The sequence below is a fragment of the Tetrao urogallus genome (genome assembly GCF_951394365.1).
Source record: "Tetrao urogallus genome assembly, chromosome: 2".
In the NCBI taxonomy this organism is placed as follows: Eukaryota; Metazoa; Chordata; class Aves; order Galliformes; family Phasianidae; genus Tetrao; species Tetrao urogallus.
Genome location: NC_136814.1, coordinates 48,049,234 through 48,075,457, shown reverse-complemented (window position 1 = coordinate 48,075,457; position 26,224 = coordinate 48,049,234). Strand labels below are relative to the sequence as shown.

Genomic DNA, 26,224 nt, shown 5'->3' with positions numbered 1-26,224 from the left:
GCCAATTGGTCTTCCACTTATTTTTACTGTTCAGCTTTTCATTTGCTACCACAACAAACACACACTTACTCATAACCTATTGCCCCAGCTGATATGACAAAGTAGCTCATCCCCACCAGGAGGACATTTCAGAGATCCAGATTCTGACACCGACAAAATGCCACAGCTCATTTGTGCCTCTCAAATTCACTGAGCAACACACTCCATGTATCATGAGCTTGTTAGCAAGGGCTCAATTTCCTTTCAATAGGCTGGTCCAGATTGTTAATTCCCCAAGTTGTTGCTTCATTAATTCGCTCGCTCATTAACTCACAAAACCACTCACGCACTTATGAGCGGAACAGCCGCCAGCTGAAGGGGGACAGCTCTCATCCTTCCTTCGCCACTTCTGTGACAGCCCGGGAGCACAGGAGTCTCAGCAGCCTGACTGCTGGTGGGCTCACTTCAGAGGCTGTGATCAGAACCTGCTGAGGAGGTACTTATGCAGAGAGCAGCCCTAGGTTGTGTCCATGGTTCTCTGTCCCAGCCCTGCTGCTATCGGCACGAACCGTGCTCTGGGCAGCGCGGACCCCCGAGAGCTGCAGCAGGCAGGCAGCGCTAGGTGGTGCCGTTCTCCTGTAGGAAGAGGCAGAAGGTGTTGGCGGGCTGCATGAAGCAAAGTGAGCAACCCCTGGAGCGCCCAGGAGTGACGGGACACCCGGCCTTGGGTGAAGAGAGGATGGAAGGGAGAGAGCCTTGAGTTGTGTCCCCCCCGTCTGCCGGCTGTGCTGCCGGGAGGGAGCCACGAGCCAACGGCCTGGAGGCAGAGAAGTTTTGGAGAGGGAAAACCCTGGCACTTCCCTGTGTGCTCAGTTCCACCTACACAAGAGAAGCATAAGGTCGAGGGCAGCATCTCTGGGCCTCGGTACTGTCCATCCCTGCAACAGATGGACCGCAGCACCACAGCCACAGAGGAGACAGCCTGAGTACATCCTGCTAGTGGGGGTAGGCATACGCACTCTTACAAGTACGGAGATGTCCAGGCACTGAAGTTAACACAGACAGTGTAAACTGCTGTCTTTACCAGCCAGCACCCACCTGCATGCACTCAGATGAACAGCCCAGGTGGCCTGATCCTACTCCTCCCCCCCCCCCCCCCCCCCCCGCTGGTGCAATACAGCCCCACTCCATACAGATCACACCCACTGTTGGCACCAGAGCCCCAGTCTGTCCAGCAGCACCCTGGGCCCCTATCCTAGCACCAGCGCAAGAAACCCCTAGAGCTCCCAGCTGCTGACACACCTACAACTGTGAAACAGAGAGCCAGGCACACTGAAGGTGGTCAGAAATCAGATTTAAACAGAACAAGGATCAGCTGTGGTGATCAAGCACAGCTCAGTCAGACAAGTTGCTGACTTTCTACATCAGCCTTCTATGTCTTCAACCAGCCTTCTATGTCTATACTCCTTCCTACAATGGTCCCATTCAAATCCACCTTGATTAATTTCTTCCTCTATTAACAGTCATTCCACTACACACCCCCTAACAATCCATAACAGTTGCCACACTCCTCTTCAAAAACCTCATAATCAGTTCCTACACAATCCCAAAACATTCTTGCTGATCCCCTTCCATCCGAGCCCTGTACCCTGAAGGCAGCCAGCCCTTTTAATGGGCAAAGTTTTCTGGGGAGTTTCCCTGCTGACTCATCCTGATAGGTTTCACATCCTTGAATGGTCTCAGGAAACAGCCAATTTAGCATGCTGTAATTAGGTTTTCAACAATTAGGTTACCACCAATTAAGTTACCAAGGTTCCCCACCTATTGTTATTTCTCTGATTCCCTCCATTTCTGTGTATCTGTATGTTTATGATGATTAGGAGCTGCCTCTAATTCCACAACCCAACAGATACCCACAGATCTGATTAAAAGTAAATGAAAGGAACTCACACCTTTCTTCTTGGACTTTTCTCAACACCTGGTTTAATTAGGTGTAGCTAACAAATGGAGAAGTGTGATCTGGGGGTTCCAAATCTCTGCATGACAGAGGATGCTACTGTCAGCACCCATGGCACCAGGGATCCAAGGCAATGGAGGAGACAGGTGCTCCTGGTGTCAGTGGTGTTACTATAGAGGCAGTGTAATGTTTCTTGAAAACAGCTGGCATAAAATACCTTATCCCCTGAGCTCTGTTGAATAACTTGTGTTTACGTGTATACCATGTATATTGCACGTTGTATCTTAGTCACCCTGAATCACACAGCCACTAAAGAGCTTGTTCTCTTTCAGCTCTGTCTGAGCATTAGAGTCCTCTATTTCCCTGACATGGTGGTCTTGGAGAGTGTGCAGGGGCAAAGAGGGCTCCTGCTGGATGCAGAAATGTTACATTGCCAGCTTCTCTGGGTACGGGAGGAGCAGATGCCATGATCTGTGCTCTTCCAAGTTCTAGCTTTCCCTGAGTAAAAATTGTTTAATAAACCTAGAAAACAGAGGAAAGGATGGGAGGAGAAACATGCCAGCCAACCTCAATCCAACAGCATAAAATTGGAAGAACAACCCATTCCCTCCCACCTTTACACTAAATTCAGGCATACATTGGTACCAAAGGACTCCAGCAGGTGAGAGCACCATAATAGCACGCTATAAAACACTGCTGTGTTGTTAAATCCTGCCTTAAACAGTGGCTGTAAGTGGGTACTTGAAGCAGGGTGTAAGCGTGGGACAAGCATATGTGGTACTTCCCCATATATTTATGTTTGTTTTCCTGGCCTCAGTTTTGGGATTTCCTGCCTTAGGTGTGGTTTCTGCATATTTGAAATCCCTCGGTGGATTTTCTTACATGAATTAACATAGTATTCCCTTCCACCCATGTAAGCTACCAAATTCCTGACAGGCAGTCTGGTAGGGTAGTTACTTTTCAAGTGTCCCTCCTCCAGCACGGACCACCTCCTTCCCAAGCTTGGGGCAAAAACCGTGATCGCTGCTACTCCCTCTACTGCATTTCCTTCTGCCTACAAATAAGGCTGTCTTCTTTCTTCAACTCTCTGTTCCCATGATTTGGTTACATTTTGGACTCACAACAGAATCAAGTAGCATCAGTGATTTCTCACTGAAACATTAAGACAGGCAAACCTCAGCGCTCCTTATCCGACAGTCTATTTTAAGCTCTTCTAAACTGGAGAATCATTAATATTTCAGTCTAACTTACTTAAAATTCACATGTGGCCTCCCAAACATTGGTCTGTGTCCTTTACCCAGAGTATGAGACCCATTAGTCAGTTCCAATGTCTCCATTACACAAGAAAATAGCAGTGAGGGGAAGAACGGAGCTCCGCTGAACTTTACACTTAATAGACTTTAACAGACCTTAATTAGTTGTCCAGATACTTTTGTACTTCTTGTTTTTATCAGATGTTAAAAGCTGCCACTCCTACCTTTTCCTGCAGAAAGGGAAAGCACTAGCTGCACGGCAGTTCTGATATGTTGCAAAGTATTGCTTTAAGGATATGAACAGATTCTTTTTGTTTTTAATGGTGTTATACATGTGTACATGTACAGACATATTTTTTAGGAAGGTTTCATCACAGAAATGCCACTGTGTTCATAAAGCCTTTATCTGGTGCCGTTAAGTCTTATTTGGCAGATCTAAAACCCACTGCCACTTGCCTGCTGGTAGTACTTCACTCCTCAGTGGGGACAATTAATCAACATACTGCATAGCTCACAACTCAAAATCCAAGAAGTTAAATGGTTTTTCAGAGGAGTGCCAAAGTCCCTTATTTCTATAGTACTCCATAGAAATGTAATGGGCTGGCTTGCCAAAGCACGTCACTGCTTTACCCCTGTATGTTAGCCACGATCAAAAATAGTTGACAGGAAAGTCCAGGCCTTATGAGATGTTCAGAAGTAATACACAGAAAGAAGCTCTCTGTCTCTTCTTACCACAAGCAGCTACCAGTTATGAATGACAGAAAACAGAACAATAATCTCAACCTAGTCAATATGCTGCCATAGCAAATATAAGCCTGCATCCACCAGTCCATATGAATACAGGCTTAAAGGTTTGGTTTGTTTTATTTTGGATGAGCTATATCTTTCTAGAAAGAATGGCAGGCAATGTGCCCAGCTATTGCCACAGCTGCCACTGACAGAGATGCAGGTTCCTCCCCTCATCTGTGAGGCATTAACTGTCTCCTCCATGGGGAGCAGAGAGAATGTGCAAGCCTAAATCCAATTGCAGGATCAAGACAGATTATGCAAAAATCCAATAAAAGTATTTTCCCAGCAGGGAGACTTCTATGCCAAAGAGAATAATGTGATCTTCAAGATTGCTCAGCAAATAGCGCTGTTTAAAGAGTTCATATCACAACCAGAGTACTGAGCAGGTTACATTTGTCTTCATAATTCTTGGTCTTTCTCATAAAATAATATGAAAACACTGTCTGGGAGATCAACAAAAAACAGTGTGTAGCCTTCAAGGCTACCACCAATAAGAGGGACATGTCAGTACAGGCAAGTGTGTGTCAGCTTCTCACTTTGTACAGCCATTTCTACAGGAAACAGGGCAGCAACCCCTCTGACCCCAAAACTATCTGCTGATGATCTCCTGGAAATGAGTTTAGAAATCAGTGCAGCACCACTTGTTGGGCAGAGACAGCTCATGCAGGGCAGGGACTGTACCAATGCAGGACCCAGGGCCCACAGAAGGAACTGGAGAAACTTCATAAAACAGTTCATCCTATTTTAAAAATTTTCCAAGAGAATTTTGGAGCAGAACAGACATGGGTTTTCACATGTTATCTTTCATTCTCACTTCGGTAAAGACTAAATTTAGCATCCAACTAAAAGTGTCATCGGTCCCACGTTAGATACAAATATGGTGATGGTCAAACTTCTATCTTGTTAGCATTGTGGAAGTGTTCACATATCTCATCCATCTCCCCAAGGCTAGGACTCAAAGCCTCAATGCTGACTGTCCCACTGGGCTTCTCCTCTCCATCCCAAGCCATGCCCTTCCTTGAAGGGCACCAGCTCCTGGCGGTATTGTGAACAACAAAGCTCCAGTGTGGGGCATGCAGACAAGACCATCTCAGGCATCCTGTTTCTGGCAGGCTGCCTGCTCATCCCCAGGCACTTGCTGCAGCCAGGCTATGCAGGTCCCTCTGTGCACACAGCTGCTTCACACATGTGCTGATCCAAACAGGACATCCAGATCCACTCCATAGCCTGAGCTAATAGCCAGGATACTCAAGCTATTCCAACAAAACAGGCTCTTGTGCTTCAGGTTACATAGTCTCCAGTCCCTATGCTAATGGCCGTTTGGAGACCTCATATTAACGAGTAACAGGATAGCATAAATACATAAACTTTGCACAAGGACAGGCAGAGGACTACAGCTGTGCGCCTCAGGCACAGTCTGGTGGGAGTTGTTGCTTTGGTCTGTTCCTGCTGATGCTGCTGAGCTGGGCAGTCATTAGGCACCTGCAATATGAGCCCACAGGTGTAATATGAAAGGAAGGAGGAAACAGCATCCTGCACTGAATGCTTCAGCACCTGCATTTCCTGTGACCGGTGCAGGTATTTACTGGTAATGGATTTAGCATCTTAGCTTCATAGCTGAGACAAGAACACAAACACACAATTTGCACAAAACGAGTTCAAGTGTGGTACGATTCACTAACTTTTCTTCCTAGCTTACTGAAAACTGTTACCTATTCTGAATTTAACAGAGCTTTTTTCTTCAGTTTTCTGAACTATCTTACCAGGCACGTTTCAGAGAAACTTACACCCAAGTAACAGTTCAGTTCTGCAATGAGCTCCTTTAATTCACATCAAAAGCTGAATGTCAGTCAACAACAAATACGCTGTCAGGAGCAAATAGAACTCGTTGAAGATAAAGCAACAACAGATTAAGCTGAAAAAAAAGAACAACAACGCATACACACATTAGAACAAATTTTAGTTGTACTTTATTTAATTAATGAAAATCTACCTTAAAAACAAAAATCGGATTTGATAACCCAATACATTGGATTTGAGAAAGCTTCAAGCTTTTAAGCACAAGCTGGAAGTCACAGTCTCAAATGAGAGTTTCAGAGGCCAAAGCAATACACCGGAACAAAGTAGTATCGTTAGGTGGAGCCATGCTCCTTGCACCATCAGCGTGGCTTCAGGCACGATATTTTTTAGCTGTCAGTTACAAGAAGCTTGTGTACTTGTTTTACAGTTATGTTTGTTGCATTGCTTACCTAGGCCCTGGATTAATGGAGAAAACGAGCAAGTTTAAGCACTTGCCTGTCCAATTACTACCAACAGACAATTTACATTGTGATAAAGCTAGCTTTATTTAAATGAGGTTCAGACAAGAATTAACTTTACATATTATTAACAGCTTTGGAGCTACAAACATAAGAATTGGGATTACACAGGTCATGCTATTGTTATTTCATTTTACCTGCTGCATTTATTGCAATATGGCTTAACGTACATAGGTATACAATTTGTACAAATTCAGCCAAGTTTGCACTTGTGAGGTGTTATTAAGAGCACGATTAACTTGCAAGGCAATTTAAACCTGTGGAAACCAACAGAGATTGTTGGAATTGCCCAAAGCTAGGGGGAAAAGCTGCCACTACCAATGGACAAAGACGGACTGGATTGTTTGAAACCACATTGTTCGGCTTTAAATATTTATATAGTTTGCTCTGAGGTAAAGAAAAATCTCTTGATGCTTCCACACAGGGCAGCACCAGATGGTGCAATCACACCAGTGCAATCAGTCACATTGCTTGCTGTATGTGCAGCCCCGAGGAGAGGCGTGCACCTGCTGTAACAAGAGCATTTGTACACTAAGAGTTGATTTTAAAATAAATTACTATACAGGTAGGATAGTGAGCTATTGTTCACTTGGTGGCATCGGTTTCACAAAGTGCCATCTGTAACCTTCACTTTAGAAATCAGAGCTGAAAGGGTTGACTTGTACCCCATGTTTGATTCCAATGTAAACAAAAGGAAGGACCTACTCCTGTTGGGGACAGGCATCTCAGTGAGGCTTCTTTCTGTCTTTAGATCACCCTGCTCACCCCAGTCTGCAGCTGCTCTCAGTCCAACCCACCTTAGGTGAAGGTTGTTAGGAACTCAGCACTCCAAACTTTTCTTCAGTCTTTTGCAATCCAAGGCAGAATTCATTACCAATCTCTTACCCTCCTTTCTACTCCCCCTTCAGGGAATTGGTAAGAGCAGCAAGGATCTCAAGAAATGGGAAATGCTGTGATGGGAAAGAGGTTCAAGCCTGGGTTGGAAAAGGAGGATACTTGTATGCAGAATGGGTATTAGATGACATGGGTGGAGGTAATGTCTTGGGGATGGATGGGGCTGTGAACAGAACTGAGCAGACTGGAAAGAGCAAGGTGTGATTTTGGGTTGTGGTACACCTGGGGCTGTTGTATGAGCAAGACAGCATCAAAGGGGTAAGCCTGAACGGTTCTCAGAAACCTGAGAGGACTGCAAGTTGAAGGGACGTTGGTCAGCATAGCTAGATCCAAAACAGGTCAGGGCTCTCCTTTTGTCTTTAGAAATGTCATAATTCTACATTAAAATCAGAACTGGGCTTAGGATTTACATATAAATATTCAAAGCATGACGGCCAAGATTCGGAGAGATTTTACAAGGGGAAAACCTGGAACAATAAATAGGAAACTATATGTTATTGAATTTCACTCCACCAATATCAATTTCCTCTCCAGGCTACTCTACAAAATTCCTTTAAGGGTACGCCTAAACAGTACATAAGTATCAGAGCTCTACATTAAAATCAGAACTGAGATTAGGACATACATATAAATATTCAACACATTACAGTCCAGTCCTGAAACCTGTAGTCTTGAACAACAGAAAAAGAGTACTGTCAACCTCCTTTCAAGCTACACTGTAGAAATAAACTTTGACTAAATCAGGCCTGCACAAACACAACCGAACAGATAGATACCCGAATGGGACTGAAAGGCAGCAATCTTGAGCACCTTGCTCAAGAATCTGTGCATGATCCAGTTCCTGCTGTTTGACAGACGCACCTTCTGTCAGCCATAAGTCTCATGTGTTCTCTTCAGTCAGCTCTCCTCTTCCCTTCAGCACAGAAGTAGAGCAGCAGCTGTGGCCACTCTCTGGTCAAATCAAGGCAGCTACGGAAGATGGTGGAAGTAAGGGAGACTGCAGAAAGGAATTAGGGGATTTAGTGATGAATGAAGAATTCAAGAAGATGGGACAGACAGGACGGACACGTTAAGTGAGGGAATGGTAACAACTCTGGCACAAAATTTAGTGGTCTGTCCATTCACTCTGATGTGCATCTCCAGTCTAAATGGGACATTTTCAGCAGAGGCAAATGACCTTCGAATGGGACGTGTGTGGATATACCCAATATTAAAGGCATTGGTTTTTAATGACAAAAAAAGGTGAAGTCTTCAAAAGAGCAGGTGTTAACATCCAAGAATAAAGGGTAGTGAAATAAGCTCCTGGTTCTCTCACAGGATTGTCAGTTGTTCTCTAGCACTGGTATCTCTCAAAACACCACATGGATCCTTAGCACATCTGAAAGAGAAAAGGCAGTAAAAAAAAGCTTTATTAATTACAATTTATCTCAAGAGCATCTTAGTATCTTTCTCAAGTAGTTTTAGAAATGGATTTGAAGACAGTCACCTGGCTTAGTTAAGCAAGCATACTAAATACCTGCAAGAGAGATTATAACTGTCACCTTTTCTGATTCAGATTTCACTGAAGAGCAAAGAGCTTTGGGAATTAAGCACTTCAATTTTACCATGGCAGGCAACATAAACCTCCTTTAAAATTTTCTTTTAAAAACCGTTAGCATGAAATCATGCTCGTGGATTAAATCCCATACATACTCATATTGTAAGTGTTTAAACTAGGAAAATTGGAAATCACATTTTTTACCCCCTAGAAACATTACCCTAAACTACAGGTCAAGACAAAGATCTTTTACGCGAGAGTATCTTATGGAAAAATGGAAGGCACTAAGTAGCCCGAGAGACAGTAAAAAGTGTGGAGAGGAATCTCTGGCCAGTTAAAGTAGGAAGCAGTTATCTTTTGCTGGAATAAGGGAGGGGAAAAGTAAATAAATAAATAAATAAGAGAGCAGTTGCAGAAATCCCCAAATCTGCTTTGCAAAGGGTAAGAAAATGCTGGTTAAGAATACTACTTACATTCAGAGCCTCAGGAGCCGAGTTCTGACTTTGGGGACCATCACAATCTGTGTCTTCTTGGCAACCATCGTCCTGCCACGTTTGCTTTTTCCCATCTTCCACTGGTGAGTGACCATCTTCCTCCCTTTCTCCACATGTTTGCCTACCTATATATTGGTCTGAGATCTCCACAACCTTCCCAATCTCCTTTTCCTTCAATTTTGCTTGGTGTATGTCTAGGAGGTCTTTGGTTGAATCTTCTGAAGTACTTAGTTCTAATGTTGAGCTTTGAACTCTCACACTTTCCCTTGAAATGTCTTCAGGAGTAGTTACAAAGTCAGAATTCTGACTTGGTCTGTCTTCCAGCACCTCAGAAGTTAACAGCATGTCTTTTGTTTTTTCTGCAGCCGCTTCTTTTACTGGGAGTTGGTAATCTACCTGCGTGCTTTCCAAAAGTTCAGGTAAAGTCGTGAATGATGGGCTTTTCCCTCTGGACTTAGTGTGCTGTTCTGACTCTAAGGCAGCTGCCTCTTCCGTTTCTGTAAGTTTGTTAACAGCAGTCTGGATGACATTCAATACAATTTTTGTACTCTGGGACTCTATAGTCCCAGATGGAACAACATCCGTCTCAGATTCTGAGTGGGGGAGAGTGAGACCGTCACTTAAAGGAGCAGCGTTTTCTTCAGGCTGATCCATACTCTGGAAACTCTCTTGCTTCTCTGATATTCCATTAACATAAGCATGAGTTACCTGAGGCTGGGTTGCTTCCACAATACCATGCTCTGCAGTCTCACAGCCTGAATAGTCAAGAGTAGAAGCTGAGATTTCATTAGAAGCCATTTGTTCTGGTGTAGTTGCCAAGGGGTCTGTAGTTTTGGCTGTCATGCCTGTGGGCGTAGCAGCTTCTGCTACAACATGTTCTTCAGCTGCTGCAGCTGCTACAGGCACTTCCAGAGCCTCTGAGCTTTCAGCTGGTGGGGAGGCAGAGTCATGGCCTTCCTCCTGCACAGAGAAAACTTCTTGCTGGACAGCTGTTGAACAACATTCATCATCTTTCACAGCTTCCTGTTTTCCAGATTCAAATTCTTCTTTGTCTGTTTCCATCTGCCCATTTACGTTTTCTTCTTTCTTAAAGTCTTGACTGCTTGAGATTTCTGCAAGTTCTTGTTTTGTTTCTGCAGTCCTTTCTTCAGCTAAGCTGCTCTGTGTTTCACTTGTCTTAGGACTTATGTCAGTGTAGATGGTGCTTCCATTTTCAGTGACATCTAAGCATGCTGATGCTACAGTAGATTTGTCTTCTTCAGTCTTGGGAGGGTGCTCAGTGAGAGCATTGTCAGACAGCGAGTGTGTTTCAGTTTTGAGCATGGACTCTTCTGTTTTACCACCTTTGATTTCATCATTCTGGGAGAGGATTTCAGTTGTTTTTTCTATGCATTCTGGCTCTAGGACAGGGACAGGGACAGGATCTTTTGCTGCAATCTGCCTGCCATCCTCATCCTTCACAGTCTGCTCAGCAGCTTCAGCTGCTTCTGAGACAGTTGTCTCTGAAGTAAGTGCTGAGGCTTCTACCTCACTGTGCATCGGGACCTCAGCAGCAATGACTTCTGTGCTCTTTACTCTATGGAGCACAACACCATCTTCTCCCTGTGCAGGTGTCTCTCTAGGAACTGCTTCGGTACAAGTTTGCTCTTGAGAGTGTAACTCAGGAATTTCATCTTGACCCTCAGGACTGACAAGGACCTCTGTGACATCTGCTTTTGTGCACACTGGTCCCACGGGGAGTGTTTCACCCTCTCCCTTAAGTTCTGCAGGCTCTTCACCTGTAAATCCTAACTCAGAGGTTTCATCTTCGATCTTCTGTACCTATAGAGAACAGTAACAGACCTGTAAATAGGGGTGTGAGCTGGGGGAGACTGAGAACAGTCTGGACGGAAGAGCAGCAGAATATAAGACCATGAAAGGAGTAGGGTTATGGGAAGGATGTGAGTTGATGACATTGAGTTTAGTGGGCCATTAAGATCCCAGCATGTCCAGTGTGTCAGGACACAGCTCAGGAAAGAATGGACAGTTAACACACCTGAAACATAGACTAAGCCAAAAATATGGTGGAAGAAGGTAGAAACAAATCAGTCACAGTAACTCCTGCATGACATGGAGATAGTGATGTGATTTCTATTCCTCCCTTTGCACAAGTGCCTCAGCTGCAACTGTCTATGCCTATGACTGAAGATACCAGCTGCTATGTAAAGGTATCATACGGATCCTGGCTGTATTATATGTTTTCATATAATATCTTCAGTCACAGTGTGCTGCATACTAAAGACAATTCTTTTCAGCACCATCTGATCCATGCACAATATCACCCACCCCCTTTCTGTAGGAATTACATCCACCACACTCTGCAGCACAGGCATCTGCAGCTGCTTCTTCTGGATCTCTGTGCATCTGTCTCACTGAAAACAAACTTAAGTTGCTACACAACAAAGGTCTTTGATAGGGATATTGCCAAAACCTCGTTCTAAATCAGATGTAATATCTTTTTTTTTTTTTCCCCTGACAGATCAACATTTGTGTTTTATGTAGTACTTACTTCAGCCTGCACTTCTGGAATGTGGTCCTCTCTCCTCCCATCTACTGTCAAGTCTGTTTGGGGCAGTTTCTCTTGTTCTGAAGGCTTCTGTTTTACTAATTGCTCCTCCTTGGGAGTTACTGCTTCACTGTCTTGTGATGAGGGTTCCTCTGTTGTCCTCTGCACTTCAGCTATTTCTTCATGGTCTTCTATATCTGCTTCTTCACAGGTCTGCTGCCGGCCTTCATCTCCCAATACATCCACATTCTCATATCCTTCTGTGCTTTCTTTCACTGCAGCAGATATTTCACTTCTCTCTGAACGTTCGTGTACCCTCTCTTCAATGCCATTTTCATCCTGAACACTCCCTGCACCTTTCAGAGGCTGAACATCATCCTCCAGTTGTTCTCCTTTTTTCAAGGGCTGTTCAAGCAAAACCGTTCCCTGCCCTAAAATTTTCTCATCTTTAGCATCATCTTTCATTTCTGACTCAATTTCTTGTACAGCTGAAATTACAGTTGCTGTTACAGTTCTTTCAGAATCCAGCTGTGCTACATCTGAAGACTTAACTCTTTCAGCAACTTCATGAAGAACTTTTTGTGTCTGTTTGTCTAATTCTTTCAAATTTTGTTCAGTGGCTTCTACTTCTTGTACAGGCGTAACTTCCTCTGTGGTATCTGGAGTTTCTATCAACTGTGAAACAGCAGAAACCATTTCAGTTGTCTCTTCAGCAAAGGACACTTCCATTGTTTCCTCAGCACAGGAAGCTTCTGCTGTCTCCTCTAGAGCAGTCACTGCCTCTGAGGTTAATTCTAGCTCACCTGCTGTGGCATCATCACTTATATCCTTTCTCATCTCTGGCATTGTCTTATCAACCACCATCGCTTCTTCTACAACAACTTCTGATTCAAGCACTTTCTCAGTTTCTTTCTCCTCCTCTTCTTCCTGCTCAATGCACTCTGTCAGAGCAGCAGATATCCATGATGGTGACCTTTCTTCAATGCTGGTAACTGCTCTTTCCCCTTCCACAACACTAACAGTAACTGCATGTACTAGCCCTTCACTGGCTTGCTTAACACTTAGCAAGTCTTCTGATTTTTCAACTCTTTCTTCCTCTGAGCTTCGTTCTTTCAATGCTTCAGCATCTTTTACTTGCTGAGCTTCAATTTTCTCTTGCTCTGCTGCCTCATATTCAGACAAAGGAACAACAGCTGGAACATCCGAATCTTCTTCAGCTGTTTCTGCCACGTCTTCTCTTGCTTGCTTAAGATGAGTTGGTTCTGACTTCCCATCCGACTTCTTCTTTCTACGGCCAGGCATAAGTTTTCTAAACGGAACCCATGATTCATCTTTTCCAGGCTCACCATCTGATGTTGAATGCTCCAGGCTAGATCCTGTGACAGAGTCTTCGGTTCTCTCTTCCATTCTCGTTTTAGATTTTCTTCTTGGAGTGACTAACCTTTTAAATGATTCCCATGTTGAAATCCCTTCACCTTCAGATGGACTTCCGGCTTGTTCTGGAGAGGAATTCCCTTGTCCTTGATCGCTCTCCTGAGAGCTAGTAAGAATCGTATCCGTTGCAGTTTCTTTGCTCTGTCCAGATTCTTCTATTTTTTGGCTTTCCTGACCAAGCTTATGTTCAGATTCTTCATCAGATGATGATGATTTCCTGGCCCTTTTCTTTGAAGAACCTACGCATATAAAAGCTTCCCAAGACACAGAGGTGTCAACCTTTCTTTTTGGCTCTTCTGTGACTTTCTCTGGTTTCTGGTCCATTCCATTTTCTTTCAGCTCTACCTGACTTTCTTCAGCTGCATTTTCAGTTACTGATGTTGCAATGCTCTTTGTCTTATCAACTTCTTCTTCTTTGTCACTTTCAGAAGGTCTTCTTACACGTTTTTTGGGAGTCACCATCTTTTTAAATGATGCCCAGGGTGTAACACTTTCTCTTTTTCTCTCCACATCTGAAATTGCAGCATCTTCATTTTCTGAGACTTGTGTTCCATCTACAGATTTTTCCAAAGAAGGAATTTCATTCAGCTCCTCAGGAGAAGAAGCAGAACTCTCTGCCTTTTGTTCTTCCGGGCTATCTGGGGAATCTGACAAGTGTTGAGTTAATTCTCCTTGCTCTCCTAACTTAGATTCTTCTCTTTTGCCTTTATGCTTCTTTCCAGACAGTTTTTTTAATCCAGTACCTGTAAATAGTTTCTTTAAAGGACTGCCTTGTAATTTAGCTTTCTCTTGAGAAGAGAGCAGTTCAGCTTCATTTGTGATACCTTCTGGAGGCCTCTTTCCACTTGCTTCCTCAGGAGTTATTTCTGTGATTATTTCGCCTGGTTTGATACCATCAGTGCCAATTTTGCCTTGCAGTGCTTCATCAGTGGGTTTGACTGACTGTTGATCATCCTCTGTATCAAATGACTGTTCAGAAGTAGAAAAGGACTTCGGTTCAGCAGCATCCAGAGCCAGTTTTGCCTCATCTTCTTTGCTCGCCTTCTTCTCTGTGGTTCCATCCTGAGCTTCTCCTTGTGTCTCTAACTTTTCAGTGACAACTTCTGTTGTGGGTGAAATTTCCAATTCTGCTGTCTCTGTTTTTTCATCAAACTTTTCTTTCTCTAGTAGAAAAGGTTTACTTCCATCTATTCCTTCAGGTTTTTTAAAATCTTCACTACAACTTTCCATTGCTAATAAAAATGCTGTTCCAAGTTTCTCTTCAGAGGATATTTCAGTTCTGTCATTTATTTCACATTTCTCCGTTGACTCCAGATCTTTTCCTACAGGTAGGACTTTCAATTCTCCATTCACATCTGCAGTGATTACAGGCATCGCTGACTTTGTTGTTAGTGGTTTCTCTGTCACCTCACTGTCTTTCTCTCCTTCTTCATTTTTTTCTTCCTTTTTACCAAGATCTTCTGAGACTTCCACCAATTTACTTTCTTGATCTTCAGCTTTTCCCTCCTTGGCACCTACTGTAGCAACTGCTGCTGCTGTATCTTGCTCATCATGCTCGGTTACCTCCTCCTTCTTACTCGCATCAAATGCTATGGTTGTTGCAGTCTTTGACTCCTGCTTTTCATCTTCAGTTTGCTCTTTCTCCTGTGTTTCAGTGGTTACTGTTGTCACATTCTTCTCGTCAACTTGCTTCTCAGACTCTGATTTCTCCTTTTCACTGGTTTCAGTCGTTGACGTTGCTCCCTCTTTTTCTTGCTCTTCTTTTGTAGGAGACTGTTGTTCATCTTCCTTGGGCTTCCTAAAACTCTTCTTTTTTCGAAATCCAGTCCATCCCTGAGAAAAAAATTTTCTTAATGGTGAGGCAGTATCAGTGGCTGAAGCAGATGACTGAGAACACATCTCATTTGCTTCCGGTGTTTTAGGAGATTCATCTTCTGTTTTTTCATTTTTCAGTGCATCTTTGGCATCGTCTTCTGCAGAGGGTGCATCTTCAGGCATCACTGTTTCTTCTGAGCTGACTTCTTTTTGATCATCAGCTCCTTCAGTGACTTGTGTTTCTTTTTTCACAGTAAGCAGCTGAACTGGTTCTGACTTTCCTGTCTTCTCCTTCTTTACTGTGAATCTGAATCCAACAAATTTAAAAACCTTTTTAAAGCCCAGGTCATAAGACTGTGGCTCAGATACATGTTCAGCATCTTCTGCATCTTCTTCCACAGACGGCAACCGCTTATCTGTATGAGCATCCTCCTTCTCAGCAGCTACACCATCCTTAGTGCTTGAGTCAGATGGACTTGTCTCCATAGTTTGGGTGTCGTCTTCCTTCAGAGTTACACTGGAAGGTTCTGTTTGTTCAACTGTTTAAAAAAAAAAAAGAATATTTTCTTTCTTGATTTATTATTGTATTATACCTTTATATATATATATACACACACATAGCTTTCCTAAACATAAACTTTCTATTATCTGTTTGCCTCTATGTCCTGTTAAAAATTTTAGAACTAGTTTTTTTTCTGATCAAAGATTACTTTAATCCCTCTCCTTTCTTGTTTCACTGTATATGTTCTTTCAAAGTTTATATGCAGTTGCACCTTTAAGCTCATTATTTTCTTCTCTTTTGCAGCATTTCTCTTTTGTTGAACTGCAGGGCAAATTTGTGAGACAAACATTCAATTTCTACCCAATTATTACTCAAAGAATGTAAAGAATTGCATACGTAATTATTTCTGAAGTTAAGCTCAGAATCCTCTCCCTGTAGAAGGAAACCTTGGGGAGTGGGAGGGGTGAAATACTGACCTAAATTGACAACAAGTAAAGGATAGCTCATTTTACAGTTCAGTCCCAAAGGAATGGTGAAATGTGAAAAAATGTGAAAATGCCCATGATAAATAAATTTCCTAATTTTCTTGAAAACTTGTAAACCCCAGGACACTTGCATTACAACATATTTGTTTTAAAGATCATAAATCCTGGAACAGTCCCATAGATCACATCACCATTGCCAGACATGAGCATCATCTACAGCAATTCAACATCGCTCGAATTTAATGAGGTTGTTACTAAGCAAGCAGGTAAAATCCTACTCTCTGGTCCTCACACATCTGTGTTTGCACTGTCTCTTTCTTGAGCACTGTTTGAGTTTTTCCTTCAGGATATTGGCAGACACCCTCTCAATCTTGCTGGGACAATTTCTGTGTTATCACTCCTTCTAGCTATGAGCTGAAGGAACTTACAGACTGGTATACAAGTTAATCCCCCTGAGATGTGGGGGTTAGGAAGCCAGCACACATCCAGCTTAGAGCGCACAACTGCAAGTTCCCCATGCCCCCAGATAAGTAAAACTGTTTTACATATTATTAACACACTTATAATAATTCTAAATGCAAGTCCAACACCTTTTTCCCCAAGGAATTTTGGAGAGGAACAAGGATACTTATGCCATTTAAACACAAACACACACTAAAAATGAACACTAGACTGTTGCTGTTAGAGTCAGAATTTTAATAACAATTGTGTGATGATCAATACACAAAACTGAAGTCCACAGCAAGTACAAGGTACCAAAAGATTCTTCATCTTTGATCCTGTCAGGAGTTCAATTGAATATTGTTCTTGACGCTTAACTTTGTGTAACAGGTGCAAGTGAAAGGGCATGCATGAGGCAATATGCTCTTCTTGCTGGAATGCTAAGGTGACCAAAAAATTAAAAAAAAAAAAAAAATTCCAATGTTAATAGGCAACATCTTAGGAGAAAGAACTGTCCCCTTCATTAAGCTTCACATGTGGTACTTCAGTGCACAAGGGTATGCAGGAGACAGATTTCAAATGCACATACATCACTGCATTCCCAAAATTGATTTATTATTTATTTGATCCATCTGTAAGTTGGATCCAACTGCAGTGAGCCTTCCTTTGCCCAAGGGCTGGACCACTGAGCTCCAGAGGTCACTTCCAACTTAAAAGCTTCCTCAACACTACTTGTATACGACCCTCTTAGGAAGGGCTGCATCTTTATAAGAGCAAGGACAAGGTATTTTAGGCAGGGCTGAAACAACTAAAGAAAAATGAAGTCTATAGGCTTGTAACAGCTGCCTAGGTGACAAATCATGTTTACATTCACTATCAGTAGCCTACTGGTTGTTGCTTCCCAACCAGCATAAGCAAAGCAGTTTATTTTTCTCATCATCTAACAACTTAAAATTACTTGCTTTAATCATTAATTCTGATTCACTTAGAAGTGTGACCTTTGATAACAGCCCAGATCCCTGAACTTTTCAAATATGGATAGAAATGTCCGAATTGAGTCATCCACATCTGAGTCAGGTTATGAATCAAACATACGTAGTTGTACACTGATCGTACATAAGGGTAAAGCCAAGGAACTGCTCTTGTATCCGTGTTCATTTATACTTAGGTCCAGAAAAAAATGTATTCTCCTTGCCATCAAACTACGTAATTTGAACAGGAAGCTTATCATGGTTCAGTGGGAATTCATAGACTCATTGGTATTTCTTCAACACTACAGTACATAACACATTTTTTAGTTATTTAGTAACAGGGAGATTGGATCTTTAATATACTCTCTAACACGTATACAAATAGATACACAGTTATCTCTATATCTGTATATTTGTTTATACATCCAAACTTTGTTGTCATAGATACTTATAAGTACTACTGTTTTCAACACAGCAGCATTTTTAGTGGTATTAATTCCTCCTCTTCTTTCCCAGGTAGATAAGGTGGTATTTCTTCCCTTTGTCTGTGCTATAAGTTTTTGTTTGTTTTTCTCAGCTATGAAATTAAACACCTATCATTTAATGTCGAACATAGATTTGTTCCCAAGCCAAGCATCCTAGTTCCTCTCATGTAAACAAGATTGACAAAGCCTCCCACCTGTTTCTCTTCAGACCTGCACTGATGCCAGCATGCTTACTCTCACATATGGATGCTCTGTCTCCATCTGACATGACTCAGATAAAGGTAGAGCAAAAACCAGAGCTCTGAGCCAGCTGGGGATGTTGGCTTTGTGAGGGAAAGAGCAGAAGCAGAAAGACAGTGCGAGTAGAAGAGAGGAGAAAAGGCACTGTGGATCCCTGTGGGCAAGTGCTGAGCAGGTGGATACAGCTTTTTGAGGGCCCTCCTATCTTCCTGTATGCAGCCCTTGGGAAAGCATGCTTATCATTTTGGAGAGAAAGGGGAAAAAAAAAAAAAAAAAAAAAAAAAAAAAAGTCAACTGCAACTATAAACTTAAGGGTTTTTTTTGTTTGTTTGTTTGTTTTTACAGTTTATAGTTGCAGTTGACTCTATGTTTCTTTTTCCCCCACTTTTCTTACACTTGTTTCCAGGAATTTAGAGTTTTGGGTAAACAGGTTTACTATAATTGAAGAATGATGGAGAATACAAATGAATGATGTATTTATTTATGAAGTGAGAGATAAGGCCTAAGACTAGTTGCTAAAGGCATCTCTTCATACTCACAATAAGCATTCAGGGAATTTTTGCTCATTCTATTTGTAAACTGATGCATTCATAACACACCAATACATAGACTTGCTAACTGTAAAAAAAAAAAAAAGTGCAGGTGAAACAAGCTGAAAAACTATTACAAAATCTATAGATCCAATTGGTATATAGTAAGACTGCAAATGGAACCAGAAAACAAAGATAACACAGAAGTTCAGAGGCGTGGGCATAAGCTTTTAGGAACTGTTAAAGCAGGTTGACAGCACTGAGACCTCCCTTGCAAGGCCAGAAAACACACTGCCTTGCAATACTTTATTAAGGAAACTGCAAAAGATAAAAACAACTTTACAAGAGTGACAGAACACATTTTTAATGCCAGTCAGAAAAGCTGCAGCTCTGCTCCCTATTTTACTCAAGCATCACTCCTTCACACAAGGTAGGCATTTCTCCCCTCAGCACCACAGAGCTCAGCTGCCAGCCTCAGGGTGACTATTTGCCCTTGTTCCCAGCTCTGCTTTGCTGCTTTCCTCTGCTCCTTCCTACATAAATCACCGCACCAAGATGCTCCAGGTGCTTTTCCCCAGCACTGGTCAGGGCGATGCAGCAGGACAACCACCCCATGCCATCAGAGACTGTCCTGGCTTCAGGACAAGACAAGCACCACTCACAAACCATGCCATGACTCTACAAGATAACATTCAAATGGCTGAGAAGCCAACTATGCATGCTGATCTTGCTGTTTAGCAGCTGGATTCCTTAGTGACGTTTTTTATTAATGACATTCTCAGTGCCCAAATGTTGCTAGCGCACTTCTGAATGCAAAGCAAACAAGCAGCTCCGCTGCAAAGGCTTTGCAGGTTATCTGCACAAGGTGCTGTTAAGAGCACTGCAGCAGTCACCGCCACAGGTACTTCGGCAAGGCAGCCAGCGCTTTGTGAGTAAATTCATAGGATTTGAAAGCATCCTTTGGGAGCACAAGAGTGCCTCAACAAAACACGAAACACTCCTGAATGGTGTTTCTCTTGGCCTGTCCTGGGGGTAGGGCTGCACTCCACCAGCTATGGGCTCATTCAAAAAAAGCCAGGGAAAAGAGCTACAGCCAGAGGCACGGATAAAAGTCATAGGTCACAGCACAACATTGATCCACTTCACTGTTTAAACTCACTGTGGCTAAGGACTAAAGCCGAAATTCCATTTTAACTGCTTACGCAACAGTGAAACTCTCAAACATTTTAAGATGGAATCAAAGTGCTGATTGTGTTTTAACCACTGCAGGTGGTCTCCTTCCTCCTGAAAGAAACAGGACATTTCTTGGCTAATGAGAAGAGCTTGATTTTTTTTTTTTTAAACTTTAGGTAGCTTAGTCCACGGTAAGAATATATTTGCATTTTATCATTACTATATTGATAAGATGCTGAAAAAGTAATATTGTCAAACCAATTCTTACTTCACTCTATTAAAAATTAAATTAATGAACAACACTTCTCCTTCAACAGGAAGAGAACCACCACAGCAGTTGGACTTAGTCAATCCCATCATCTCCTGTCTCCAGAAGCAAGAATACCCCGATGCTGGTAGCTGCCAGCAGGAAAAAAAGCATCGACTGTAAGAGTTAAACCCACAGCACTTGGAGCGCTCGCAGTCAACCACGTCAACATCTGGAGCTGGTTGACTTTTCCCCCTAAGGATTTGAAGCGCTGTGCTGGATTTTTTCCATGAATTCCCTGCATTCTAAGTCTATCAGATGGATGTCACACACACCCTGCGCCCTGTGTTTCCAACCCGACTGACCACTGAAAGACTCCAGAGGACTTTTGTTGTTGCTGTTTTGTTTTCATTTATGCAGTGTCTAACTATTCAGGCCAGATCCTACTCATAGTCGCACACACAACACTCTTGGTGGGCCTGCTTGAACCTGAATGAAAACTGAAGCTGAAGGATGATTTCAGAATCATTTTCCACCACTGTACTGAGATTTGCCACAAATATGACTCGCACAGAAAACCTACAGCTCTAGAACTCACATGATGGGGGGATGCAGGAGAACACAATTTAAGAATTTGAACTGAGCTTAATACCAAGCTTTCATTCAATACATGCATTTTTCCCTAATTACAAAATTATTATTAGCAGAAACATTTGAAGGCCAAGCCAAGCAAAGCTAACAGCCAATCCAAATGGAGAATCAGTTGAAAATAAAGCAAACCAAACAAAATGCAGTTTTAAGTGAGATCTGCGGAAAACCTGCCCTAAATAGATTCACTTAGAACAAAGCACCTACTGGGAATTATTAGGAAAACTGAATACTTAAGCAGTGAAAATAAATAAGCTGTGCTTTTGGGCTTTCATTGCAGAGCGCAGGAATTGGACACCATTCCCCAACTCATGATTCCTTTGACTTCAGATTTCAGGAGGTCAGGTTTAGTAAAATGAAACAACCCCCCCCCTCCCCCCCCACTCTGCAATAACATCATGAAGCAAAAATATGTCCAGGTGTTGCCTTTCCAACAAAGCTGGGGGCTTCGTTGTCTTGGTTCATCTGTGGTGGTACTGCTTTTTGACAATTTATTTCAAATTCTTGCTTCCTTTACCTACTATTCACAATATTTCTACTTCTACTTCAACATATACATTCTCACTTCACGAAAAGCAGACTTTTTCCCTTCCCATTCTATTCCCTCCATTATTTCTACAGACTGACTGACTCTCAGCATTAACTGTGGGGAAAGGTTTCCTTCAGAATAATTAAATACTATGGGAGGACTTAAAGATTTTTGCACAACAAATTTCAGAGTGTATACACGCACTTTCTATTCAATCTCTTCTACCAAAGCATTAACAAAGAGCCCCGTTCAGTTCAGCCTTTAGTTCTCTGGTACTTGAGAGGCAACTGAAGAGTTAAGTCGTAAGATCTCACATAGAGGGGAAAAAAGAAAAAAAAGGAAAAAGTTGAAAAATAGTTGTAATTTTTCATGGCTAAAGACTCCTTAAGAAAGCAAAACCAACACCCCCAGAAAGGGACACTGCATGTAACCTCATATGAAATAAACTTTAAAGGAAAGCATTTCCGCTGTGATGCTGTATAATGTTTTTTTGCAACCCATTTATTTCTAAAAGTTTATGCTTTAGCTGTACTTGTCTGCTCCAATCCAGAGAATAACTTCCCAGATTCCAGGATGGGACATCGTATGCTTCATTCATTCGAGACTTTGAAATGAAAGAAGAAATATTTCAATGTTTAAAAAAAAAAAAAAAAAAAAAAAAAAAGACAGCAGAGTAGATCCTCTGAAATTGTTTTCTTTTTTTTTTTTAACAGGAAGGTCACTGAGTGTGGCTTGAATATACAGTTACCGTATTTAAAGCTTTTTCATTAAATGCACTCACAACAATAAACTGCTCTCCAACCAGTCCAGCTGTTCTGCCTGTGAACCAAACCAGCATGCTGCAAATATTTATGAGATTTCATGGTTGTCCATACCGTCCACATCTCATGTTCTCCAACTTTGTTTTGCTTTTTAAAATAGAATGTATTCATTAAACCCAAGACAGATGCACCACGGTATTTGAGAAAAGTATCTGCTCTGTTAGGGGCAAGAAAAGGATAAGCAGCACAGCTTAGAGCTCACTGCAATGTTTTTGAGAACCCCTAACAAAAATGCACAATGAGAAACAGATCGGAAGGTGGTTTCTTAAAAAAAAGTTATTGTTGTTGTTCAAAGCATCTGCATAAAGGATAATTACCATCACACACAAACAAAGGAGATACTGTTGTAGCTACACTAGTTAGACAAATGATAGCTTAATATGCTCCTGCATACCAACAAGGAAATGCACTCTGTCCCTTCAAAGAACAATAATGTGTACAATGAGCTGGATGCAGATCTTACGAAATGCACTACACAAGCACTGGTGATACAGTGAAAATTCAAGTTTCTGTAAGAATTATTAAAGAAAGAAAACCTCAGACGATTAAACTGTGCAACCCTATAAAGACATTGCTTTAGAAAAACAGTTTAACCTTTAAATACTAACAATAAGGGGAAATAAAAAAATAGAGAACCCTCGAGGAAAAAGACTCAGCATGTGATAAGCTCATTAAACATCAAGTTTAATGAAAACCTCATTGTAAACAGCAGTGGGATACCTCCTCCCCTACTAACTGATTCAAATCACGTACAGTCCTCCCCAGGGTCCTCCAAACAGCGCTGGACTTCTGCAGGCTTTGTTGTCAGGAGGTATTGTAACAGCAGAGTGCTCTGCATGAACAGCCCCCACCATTTGTTTGAAGCAGTTCGCCAGTGCCAGCAAACAAAATAAAAGCAAACAAACAAATATTCACACAGTGCAGTAAAGAGCAGATTTCTAAAGACATCACTATGAGGGAAGTGCTGATGCAAACAGATTACCTTTACTAAGCGACTAAACTTTTTTTTTTTTTTTTTAAATTAAATGTCGTAGTGCTGCATTGTTTCCAGATAAAAGACAAAAGTTTGTGAAAAAGAAGCAGCATAAGAATTCCGCCCCCCGTAATTTATCACTCCTTCAAGTAGAGTAACCTTTTCAGAAAGCCCAGCTGGTTTGTGGTGGGAGATCTCACACTTGTGAGAGCTTGAGCTCACACTTGAGCTCACACCGTGTTTTCTTAAGCTGTACAGAGCCCTATGCGTATAGCATCAAGCTCTGATATCCCAGGCTGAGATCCTTCTGACACATACACCACGCACACCCATTCCTATGCCACAGTGCTACTGTCCTCTAGATTTTGCTTCGTTATAAGCTGTTAGAGTAAAATTTCAATTTCTCTCATGCAAATGATTTGACAATGGATAAAAGATGCTCACTTCCACACATCCTCATATTGCACTGGGTTTACCTTGCGAGACGCAGCCTGGTGCAGCAAAATTTTATCTTAACCAAGAAATGAAGGTAAAACTGTCACTGTCTTTTTTGTTATTGTTGCTCAGTTTCAGACCCCATGTCATATTCTGATACCACAGAAAAGAATTGTAAGCACCATTAAGTATCTTCAGCCTTGCATCAGAGATGCCACTTCAAACATGCAATTGAAGTAACAAGAACTTTTAAAACTTCACCAGCTTTTGCTGTGAAATGGTTCCCATTTGGATCAAATACTTACGGCAGAGTTGTTACCTCCTACCCCACGGCCAGGAAACCCATCACTGGACACACAATACTTGTGAGAGCCCGAGGAGCGCTCCAGCATGCACAACCCAGCGCGCCCCACCCCAGCAAGCTATAAACCCACTGCAGCACAGAGTCACACAGCAAAGCCAGGCACGGCAGAGAGAGAGAGAGAAAAAAAAAAAAAAAAAAAAAAAAAAAAAAAAAAAATTAAGAAAAAAGAACCAAATAAAAAAAGACAGTGCTTACGTTTTAGTAACGCCACGCTGCCTTACCCGTGATAGTTATGGTCCCCAGCATTTTTAAATTACAGTAATAATAAGAAACTTCCTTCTCACAGTATGCAGTTCCTGATATTCGTGGGTCTGGAGCAGCCTCCTGCCTCAACAGACGCGGCGAGCGGGGCGGACCAAAGCCGTGCTCCCACTGCCTCTCCCCGTCGGCAGCTGCCCGCGGTGGAGGACCATTCCCTCCTCAGCTGTTCACTGCACAACCGAGGGAGCAAAAAGCGACTCGGGAGTGGGCTGGGCTCTCACGGTACGCCAACAAGGAGCGGGATCCCTCCCCTCGCCTGCGCCAGCACCAATTGCTGGCTACCAGACCTCATGTGAAGCTCTGGAAGTGTTTGGAGGCTGCAGAAGTGCAGTTTAACTATTCTCTTTCCATCACTTCACTGCTGGCAATTAGAGTAATTATGCTCACTCCAAACACTTCTCTTCCCCTCCCACCCCCCTCCCCTTCACACTAAGAAATAACCAGTTTTTGAACAACAGACTGCTTCAGTTCCAACTTCTGAAACACCTTTCCGAAGCAGCTACACAGTATCCAGGCCAAACCCCCATGTTACAGTTACAATAATCCTACAGATCGCATTAGGTACCTCCAAAGCTCAGCTGCTGCCCAGGTGCTGGACCAGCCACGCACAGCCCTGTGCCTGTGTCCACCAGCACTCCCCAGTTAGCTTCACACAACAGCAACATTGGTGATGAGTTTTGGCTCTCTGCAACAATCTGCCAAATGTGAGACTCAAATAATGACCCAAGTGAGATGGGGAGCATGCCCACTATGCATATGTATTTTCTCAATTCCTTCACCATAAGCAATTAACCCCGTTGCCACAATGCTTTATTTCTGTTTTTAAAGAGTTAACAAGCAAAGCGAAACAAAGAAATGTAGAATTCAGTGATTTATCTCTCTCACTGGAAACAGAGATTTCTCTGAATGAAGCGTGTAAAAGATACTTCCCCCCCACCTTTAGTCATCTGCTTAAGGACATGTGGACCAGACACTGCAGGATGGATACAGAGAGATGGATATCTGAATGTAGCATTCACTTGAAGAACCAGATTTGTCAGTGCTTTAACAATTTCTCCTCTCTATGGATGCTGTTGTCACCAACTACTGATAGCCGAAAATATGTGCTGCATCCCCTCCATAAGGGCTTTTTTTTTTTTTAATTGCAAGTTTAAAACTGAGAGCAAATCCATGGAATTTATGCTTTCATACAAATCTTGCTACCGCTTAGGTGCGATTCCATTCAACAGTCATCATGCAACCACATGAGAGATGATATTAAAGAAAGTAAAGCCTTTTTGGGCTATCTACTTGAGTAAACATTCCCAACGCTGTGTCCATAAAGCATCATTCATCACCTATAATCACCTGCATCTCAGCTCTTCTTTATTACACATCTTAAGAACACAATGTCTGTACAACTAAAGCTACAACTCATAATCAAATCAATAAAAATTACTTTGACTATTAACTTGAAATTCATGCCTTTTTAAAGTCCTTTTCTATTACTTGATCCAGAATTATTCCATAACTTCATCTAGAACTTGAATAACATGAAATCTACAGACTATTTCAAATTATTGGGTAATTTCTACTCCTTAACAACTTTGAGTATCTTTTCTCATCCCTATCCACTACAGGATATTTTAAAAGGGAACAGTGCTTAACACGAGTGAAAGAGAAAATACATTGCATCCCAGTGTTACAGTGCCCAAAGACTCTACCAACTGCCAGAAGCCATTCCAGAGGCTGACACTGAAAAATGTGGTCCCTCCTCCTTTCCCCCCCCATCCCTCCCCTGCTCCCTCATTCCACAGCATTCATTGTCTGCTCTGACCAGATCTCACCCCCCCCTTCCCACCGCCTTGCTGAGAAGGTCAGCCCACAGCTGGGTCCTGGAAGCTGATGCCTCCCAGTGCTGGAAGGAACAGGAACAAAAGTCTGGCGAGGGCAGGAACAGAGGAACAAGCAGCACAGTGGCAGGGCAGGAGAGATTCCCAGGAGAGAGCACACAGGGGTCGTCCCCCCCCAGTAACACACATTTGGGAGATCAAAATACAAAGCTGATTAAAATTTGTATGAAAGAGAGCTTTAATCAAAAGAAAACCAATGGATCAGCTGGCTG

General features: G+C 42.4%; 1 protein-coding gene across 1 annotated transcript in view; it reads right to left on the bottom strand.

Annotated features, from left to right (window-relative positions):
* The window catches only part of AKAP12 (A-kinase anchoring protein 12), a gene marked incomplete at both ends in the record, with an annotated part of 43,910 nt that overhangs the window by 6,749 nt on the left and 10,937 nt on the right, over nucleotides 1-26,224 (bottom strand). Inside the window, 2 exons of the mRNA XM_079550329.1 lie at nucleotides 9,201-11,042; nucleotides 11,770-15,554. Of these exons, the coding sequence (XP_079406455.1) occupies nucleotides 9,201-11,042; nucleotides 11,770-15,554 (5,627 nt within the window). The remainder of the gene's footprint in view (nucleotides 1-9,200; nucleotides 11,043-11,769; nucleotides 15,555-26,224) is intronic.